This window comes from Amblyomma mixtum, chromosome 9 (assembly GCF_055824585.1).
Source record: "Amblyomma mixtum isolate Tamu chromosome 9, ASM5582458v1, whole genome shotgun sequence".
Lineage (NCBI taxonomy): Eukaryota > Metazoa > Arthropoda > Arachnida > Ixodida > Ixodidae > Amblyomma > Amblyomma mixtum.
Genome location: NC_143020.1, coordinates 66,904,983 through 66,913,771, shown reverse-complemented (window position 1 = coordinate 66,913,771; position 8,789 = coordinate 66,904,983). Strand labels below are relative to the sequence as shown.

At 53.1% G+C, this 8,789-nt stretch overlaps 1 protein-coding gene across 2 annotated transcripts; it reads left to right on the top strand.

Annotated features, from left to right (window-relative positions):
• Positions 1–658: 658 nt before the first annotated feature.
• LOC149329464 (uncharacterized) lies at positions 659–6,197 on the top strand. 2 transcript variants are annotated; one of them, XM_089560274.1, is made up of 2 exons: positions 659–2,138; positions 6,051–6,197. In XM_089560274.1, the coding sequence occupies exons 1-2, from the start codon at positions 927–929 to the stop codon at positions 6,180–6,182; spliced, it is 1,344 nt and encodes a 447-aa protein (XP_089416400.1). In that variant the 5' UTR covers positions 659–926; the 3' UTR covers positions 6,183–6,197. The 2 variants fall into 2 exon arrangements, with proteins under 2 accessions (XP_089416400.1, XP_089416401.1); XM_089560275.1 differs by lacking the exon at positions 6,051–6,197 and adding an exon at positions 2,513–2,582.
• Positions 6,198–8,789: the final 2,592 nt, after the last annotated feature.

The window sequence follows — 8,789 nt, the reverse complement described above, 5'->3', positions numbered from 1 at the left end:
CGCCGTAGTGGAGGACTCCGGCAATTTCGACCACCTGTGGTGTTTTAACATGAACTGACATCGCACAGTACACGGGCCTCTAGAATTTCTCCTACAAAGAAATTCAGCTGCCGCGGCCAGGATCGAACCCGCGTCTTTCGGGTCAGCAGCCGAGCACCATAACCACTGAGCCACCGCGCCGGCCACTCTCTCATACTTTCACCCCACCTTTCCTCCTGCTTGTAGCACCTGTGGCGTGCCCAGATCCACACTTTTCCACTACCTTTGGGAATGTCCTTTCCCAAAGGCAGTACCCCCCATCCCCGATCCCACTCATTCTTCCTGGGAGGCTGCTTTACGGACCGCTCAGCCCGTCGGCCAGAAATGGCTGGCTTATCGGGCTTTACGTGAAGCACAAGCCCGTGGACTCCTGGACCAGTAGGGGACAACCCTGGAAGAATTTTTTTGTGTAATAAAGTTGTTTCCATCCATCCATCCACTTCTCCTTAGAGGATTGCATAGCAAAGCATTCACGACAAGGCAAGCGCGCATTTATAGACACTTAACAGGGCGGGAGCATGGGCGCCGCCGTATTTGGTCCCGTGACCATTCCGCCACGCTGCCAGGGAGTCCGCAGAACGCCATCGCCCGTTCGGCTGTACGCCTTGCTCGTCGAGGGGAACGCCTACTGGCGGGCGTCTGCAAGACGTGTGGCGCTTCGGCTCCGTCATTTTTTGACAGGAGCCACGACTCAAGTCATTGGATCCCATCAATTTCGCTCCCTTTGGATTCGGCACGTTCATCGGCACCCGTGGACACCAAATTCATATAGGTGGGCCCCCTTTTACAAATTTTAACGCGGTTTTTCCTTCCCGCCTCCGGCGCCGACGCTAAGCCTAACGGCTGCGCCGGCGTTCGGCTGTGAGGGAGCCGCTTCTTTCGGCAAGATGGAAGAAACACTTCTGCAACGCGGCTATGACCCGGACGCCATGTCTTGGTCGACCGTTCCCGTCACTGTGGAACCCAAATCGGCACCCGCGGACTCGATCCGCAATGCAAATCTTCTGCGTCTGCTTGAGCGCCGGTCCAGACGCGAGGCCAAGATAGCGGCGAACGCCACGCAAACCACCGACAAGGCTGCTGCTACCCGCCAAGCTCCCGCCTCGCAAAAGGCGAAGGACGCCGGCCCAAAGGGCCGCAACCCTGTTACCAAGTGGAGGCCCAAGCCTTCACCAAAATTTCACCTAGACGACTTTGTCATCGTCATAAAGCCCCGGAAGTCATTGGCCATCCGGGACGTCTTTCAATACGGCGAGCTCGGTGCCGCGTTCGGCGCTTTCCTCGGGGCGCCTAAGGCGTCCGAGTTGAGCCTCCTTTTATGCAAGGACCAAAATTTGATCCTCGCCAGCACCCGGAACGCCCACGTCGCAGACCGTCTGCTGGGAGATTTTTCCATCAAATCGACCATAGGAGATGTGCCTCTCGCCGGCCATCTCAAAGAACATGACGAGGACGTCTGTTATGGAGTCATTACGGTGGCCAACCATGAGACGTCCGAATCTCTTCAACCTAGCGTGCAGTGGAGGAGCGGCACTCTACTGGATATCCGCAAGTTCGGCAACTCCAACAAGGCCCGGCTCACCTTTGCCGGCACGGTTAAGCCAAAATACGTCCACTACAACTCTGAAATCGTCTCAGTGCAGCCGTATTTGCGCACTATTCCGGCCTGCAGCTTGTGTGGAACTGTCGGCCATCGGGCAGACGCTTGCCCCAACCCAGCACAAGATAAGTGTGGCCTGTGTGGACAGCAGGCACCCATAAAAGAGGGGGTGCGGGCCCCTCACCAGTGTGTGGCCAAGTGTGCAGTTTGTGGTGGTGGCCATGCCACGAACTCGCGGGACTGCACTGCAAAATACCGTCCCAACAAGCCAGCCGCCCCTAAGGGCGGGAAATCCAGCGTGACGGGCAGGCAGCCACATCACCCTGGTAGCGTCGGCAGCGACGCTTCAAAACAACAGACGCCTACCAGCGGGAAGGACGTCAAGGGCTGTCAAGTGCCACCACCGCCCCCACACGGCGGCCAGGAGAAGCAAGCCCGCTCCCAAGACAAGAATGGCGCGGCCGGTTCCTGGGCCAACGCTGTCAAAAATGGCAAACAGGTGAGCGGTTCAGGCAGGGTTGCCTCCTCCTCCCACCCCTTCTCCCCTGCCCCTCGCTCGGCGGCTGACGCTGAGCTCCACAACCTTGTAGCTTCTCTCCGGGCCCAAAACGAGATGCTACTTGCCAAAATTGAAGCCTTAGAGGCTAGAACAACTCCTCGTCCCCCTAGTAACCCCGACACAGAGGCTATGGAGAGCGAGACGGCGGCGACACCGGCTATGGAACCTTCCCTTGCTGAACTCGAAGCCCGTCTCAATGCCAAATTTGACACCTTGTTGGAGACAGCGATGGAACGCCTTATAGCTCGAGTCATGGAGGCTATCCCCTCTATGATCGCTCAACACGTCTCGAGTAACCCCCGCCTTTCTCGCAGAGCCGGCCCCCTTAAGGACGTATCTGGTCGGCCCTCTAGATTATCCCGGCGAGTCAATGACCTCGACGATGACGAAGACAGCTGCACCCTTCCAGGTGCTGAGCTTCAGCCCCTGGTATCTGGCTCGGGGGCAGCCTCACTACCACCTATCACGTCAAAATCTGAGCATGGCGGGACACCCTCGGTATAGGCGCTCCCCCCTTTCCAAATCGGCTTCCCCCATTACGATTACTCAATGGAACTGTCGGGGGCTCCGGTCCCGTTCCAAGCGCGCCGACCTCCGGCTTTTCCTATCAACCTTTGAGCATTTGCCAGCGGTGGTTGCCCTCCAAGAGCCAGGGAAAGGCGCCATACTAACAAATTATACGACGTTCCTGCAGGTCCCCTCGTCTTGTCTCTGCGTTCATAGAAATTATACAGCCAACCAGGTCGACTTAGACATACAACTTGAATACTCCTATGTAATGGTGACCCTCCTCCCACTCCGCAAGCAGGACCCACCGTTACACATACTCAATATATACTGCAATCCGAAATTGCCGAATGTATCATTCGCGGACCTCTTTAGCCGCGCGCTGAGAGTTGCGGGTCGGGACCCCCTCCTGATTGTGGGCGATTTCAACGCTCCCTCTCGGATGTGGGGTTACTGCCGTGAAGAGAAGCGGGGACGCAAGTTGGCGGAGCTTGCGTCAACGCTGGGCCTCACTCTTCACACTGACCCCATCCATCCAACTCGTATAGGCAACTCCGTGACAAGGGATACGTGTCCGGACTTGACCTTCACCCACAACATTCAGTATGCAGACTGGGTCAACACCGAGGAAACCCTCGGCAGCGACCACTGCCTCCTGAACATTACGATTAGGACCTATCCTTTCGCGCGACCAACAACACAAGCCCGACTCCCAGATTGGACCAAGTTCAGGCAAAATTATAACACTGCCACACCAATACATGAACAAGGCTACCAGTCTTGGTCAGAACAATTGGTCTCTAGCGTTCGCTCCTCCGAAACGCAAATTCAGCTCTCAGAGGCGGTTTCTGATGTGGACAACCACCTGCTCCACCTCTGGGAGGCCCGGCATTGCCTCGTCCGTCGGTGGCGTCGGCAGAAGCACAACCGGAAACTTAAAGCTCGCATCGCCGAGCTCACTCAACGAGCGGCTGAGTATGCGGCCCAACTCGCCGACTCCAACTGGGTGGCACGATGCAACACGGCCGCGCGGCAAATGTCCAGCCGGAACACGTGGCGACTTTTTCGCGCCCTAATTGACCCCACGCAAACACGCACGGAAACTCAAAAACACCTCCAAAGAGCCATACACAGCTTTCAGGGCAACACAACTCAGTTGGCGCACAAGCTCCGGGACCAGTACTTGTGCACCACCCAGGACCCCCGCGGGCCGGCGTACTCTTATGCAGGTTCTGAGAACGTTGAGCTGGATCAACCGTTCCAGCTCCATGACCTGAGGGCGGCCCTGGCAAAAATGAAACGTGGCACCGCTCCGGGTCGGGACAAAATTACAGTCAAATTGTTAGCCAACCTCCCCGACCCGACATAATTGTCTTTACTGAATTACATTAACTCAATCTGGCTTGGGGAAGTACCACTCCCCATCGACTGGAAGACCGCCCTGGTCACCTTCATTCCTAAACCTGGGAAGGCCATCAACACGGACAACCTCCGCCCCATCTCTCTGACTTCTTGTGTGGGCAAACTCATGGAGACGATGGTACGCGACAGGCTGTCCGAGTTCATGGAATCCAAACATCTTTTCGCGGACACCATGTTCGGGTTTCGCCCACAGAGATCTGCACAGGATGTCCTGCTACAACTCAATCGGGCTGTCCTTGACCCCGTCGAATGCGCTCACAATGACAAGGTCGTACTCGCCTTGGATTTGAAGGGAGCATTCGACAACGTTACCCACGAGATCATTCTCACCCACCTTTCTCAAACTAACTGCGGCAGAAACGCCTTTCAATACATTCGGCAATTTTTGACAGACAGACAATCTTACATTCGAATCCAGGATAAGGAACATGGCCCTTTTCATTTAGGAACCAGGGGTACACCACAGGGCGCGGTGCTCTCTCCCCTTTTATTCAATCTGGCTATGATGCGCCTACCGGCCCAGCTGGGCGCTGTCACCGGTGTACAGCATGCGCTGTACGCCGATGACATCACCCTGTGGGCCACACAGGGTTGCCTTGGAGACATTGAGGCCAACCTGCAGGAGGCGGCGACCATAGTGGACCGTTATGCTCGCCGCTGCGGCCTCCAATGCCCCACCCAAAAGTCTGAATTTGTGCACATACGCCCCTCACCAAAGTGCACAGCCAAAATTTCATTGTCTCTTGAGACAGGTCCAATCCCTGAAAAAATCGAAGTCCGGGTACTGGGGCTCTTTATACATCAAGACAGACGGTCAGAAACAACATTGGCCAAACTCCGTCAGGTGGGGGACCAGGTGGGCCGCTTAGTCCGCCGGGTTTCTAACAAGCGCGGGGGGTTACGATGTAAGGACGCCTTGCGGCTGGCGCATGCATTTGTAACCAGTCGAATTCTATATTCGACTCCATACCTCCACCTGCGGAAGCAAGACGAGGATTCACTCGAAGTCATCCTCCGCAAAATTATTAAGCGGGCTCTGGACCTCCCCGTGACCACCTCCAACAAACGCCTCCTAGGACTGGGCATGGTGAACACATTTCGGGAGCTCCGGGAAGCTCACTTGACCAACCAATACACACGTCTCTCGAAGACATCGTCGGGTCGCCGCCTTCTTGCCCGACTACACATCCAACACACCACTCTCATGGAAGAGCGCGTACGTATTCCATCCCAGTGGAGATGCGCCCTCCACGTGCGCCCTCTTCCCGCGAACATGAACCGTGAGGACCATAATGGCCGGCGCCTGGCGCGGGCGGAAGCCCTGGCCCGCCACTATGGATCGAAACCCGGCGTATTCTACGTGGATGCCTCCGGCCCCCACCATGGGGGATGGTTCACGGCCGCAGTCGTCCACGAATCCAAAACAGTGAACGGCCTTACTTTCCGAGCCCGTGACATAACACACGCGGAGGAGGTCGCCATTGCTTTGGCTGCATCTCATTCCAATTCAAAAACAATTATTTCCGACTCGCGAGGGGCATGTCGGAACGTCGAGCAGGGCTGGGTACCGTATCTAGCCTACCGCATTCTCCAAAACAGCGTCTATACCGGGGACCCCGCTCACCGGCGTATCGTTTGGGCTCCTGCTCACATGGGCCTTGAGGGAAATGAGGCAGCTGACGCCGCCGCCCGCGCGCTCTCTCACCGGACATTCCCCTCCGACCCCGACGATCAGGAACTCGAATTCTCTCCAGCTTACTCGTTTAAAGACATTTCTTTACTTTATCAATATGGCCATAGTCTTTATCCCCGCCCGTGTAAAGGTCTCTCAAAGGCGGAGGAGCGGCTTCTGCTTCGCCTATATACAAATACTTTGCTGTGCCCGGCAGCTCTAAAACACTTTGACCCTTCTTTCTCTGGCAGCTGTCCGCACTGTGCGGAGAAGTCTTCGGACATCTACCACATGGTGTGGGCCTGCCCCTCCAACCCTGCTATCCCCCCTCACCCCAACCCAACCCGGGAGGACTGGGAGGCCACCCTGCTCGGCTGCTCTGACCTGCAGGCCCAACGGGCCCTGGTCGCGCGAGCCCGGGCAGCGGCCGACGCCACTGGGGTCCCGAACTAGGGACCTCCACCTAGTACTTGTGAGGGCTGGCCCCCTTTGGGTCAGCTCATGCCTCACCTCCCGAAGTTTATCTGTAAATAAATGTTTTCCACCAGCACTTGCTCGTCGATAAATCGGTTTTTGAGGAAAGGAAATGTACCAGTCTCGCATATCTCGGTGGACACCTGTACCTCGCCGTAACGGGAAGGAAGAGAGATGGGAGTGAACGAAGACACCGTATTCACTAGACGCGCCTGTGTTTATTCCAAACTATCCTGCTGGCATGCGGAGTGGTTAGTGTGGTCGCCTCTCACTGCGGTCACCCTGGTTCGATTCCCTAACTCGACCAATTTCCTACTCGGTGTTATTTTTAGCTTGGTCTGAGTAGAAATGAGGCTAATTGCTTAACCGATATCATTCGAATGCAGTCATTATCATTATTATTATCATTTCTTCAGCACAGTACATAACATCAGTACGTAACATCACAGTACATAACATAACATCGATGCACTGCGCGCCAGTGCTGCTAACGCCAGCTTCGAAGCCCAGAAGTGGCGGTCCTTCTAGTGGCGCCATCTGTCGTAGACAGCAAACTGCTCGACACCGCTGCCGCGCGACGCGCCCACGGCGCTGCCTTCTGGTGGAGCGCGGCTGAAGCAACGCTGTTGAAGGTCAACCGCGGCCACCGCCGGGGCCCACGCGACGGCTGGAAACCTGGCGCAGTATTGCTTACGCAATAATGTGATTTCCTCACTCGCTCACATCAGAATCCACAGAAACGGCCGACTGACTTACATTGAGGGAGGATCATCGTTCATCCATGGGCCGAAAACTGAACTGGCCGTCGCCACCAGCGTGTTTGGCGTCGCCTGCCGCAGAGGTTCTGACTGCGTTTTGTCACGTGCGCTCCGAGGCACACCATCTATGCGATATTATACGGACATATACACGGTGTTTTACCTATAACTCTACACAATTTTTAAATATAGACATCTTGAGTTACAAGAGCGCTTTTTTCGCCAGAGCACTGTCAGCAGTGTAGTGCATTAGAATAAAAGTAAAACGTGCTAATTACGAGGCTTCTTAACTAATATTAAATAGTTGGCTCTCTAATTATTACATTTAGGCTTCTTATTTACTCAGGGGCATGTAGCCCCTGAATAGCACTGTCAGCAGTGTAGTGCATTAGAATAAAACTAAAACTTGCTAACTACGAGGCTTCTTAACTAATATTGAATCGTTGTCTCTTTAACTATTACATTTAGGCTTCTTATTTATTCAGGGGCATGTAGCCCACCGTAATTTATATCCGCAACAGTTTATAAAATTTCGAAAGCGCGGTTACCCTCGACGTTTTGGCCTGACAAATTTTGGCTACATCGCGTCAAAATAGTGCGTTTTCGAGAAGCTTGCAGGCAAAACAACCTCTCCAGTGCACGTAGCTCGTCGCAAGAGCCAAAATTTGTTGGGTCGCAGCGCCTTGGGTAACCACGTTTTCGAAATTCCAAGAACTGATCTGAAGATTACGGTGGGCTACACGCTTCTATACAATCAAGGAGCGTGACAGTAACAGTTAGAAAGTTAACTATTCAATACTAGGCTGCCTGATAGTTGGCACATATTAGGTCCATTCTGATGCACTACACCGCTGACAATGCTATGCCGAAAAAAGCGCTCTTCAGACTCAGAAGCCCATTTTTCAAACCTGTGTAAGGTCTTAGTTTAAACACCCTGTATAAAGCATTGGTGTTATGGATGCCGTGCCGGCTACTCCACCTTAGTCGGGGTCCACGTGACTCAGCGCGTTGAATTTCCTCGTTTTCTGCTTTTGGCTCCTCAGTTCCAAAGTGGGTTCATTCAATCTTCAAAAGAAAAAACGACCTCGCCTATCGCATTTCTTCACTAGGAACAGGTCCCAGTCAGATGTTAGCAACATCTACTGTTTCTTTAGCTTCACCTTTAAAGATTCAAGACTGCGGAGACGGCGAACTAAAGTGGTTTTGTTTCTCGCTTTAAATGTTTCTCGCTTTGAAAATTTCTTTTGAAACCGCCACGTTTCTTTTTAACCTGGACCACCTCAGCTTAAAATATAAGGGTGTTCTTGGTTCAAAGCTCACTTTTCTGCTATTAGAGTATGAATTTTTTTTACTTCGACGTACTCAGTTTCATCAGTTGTATCAATTTTTACAGGTACCAGACGTCCAGGGAAGCAAAGCGCATGTTTTCTAATTTCAGAGAGCTATTTCATAATAACAAAAGAACGAAATGGTATAAATTTTACATTTGCATATATTCTAAAAAATATTTAATGTGTATAAAGATACATGACTCGATTCACGAAGAAAGCCAGAATCTTTGCAATGTCATTAAAAAAATTTAAGACGGTGCTGTACAATTTTATTTTTTCTCAATTACTGAGCAGTGCTTTGTTTCGCGCCATTTTAAAATGTTCATACAGCGCTCCCCTCACGAATAAAGTTTTTTCCGGCAAATATACAGCAGGACAACATTGCGCATGTTGTGCTGACTTCTCATGTATTTCCTTAAAATCGGAA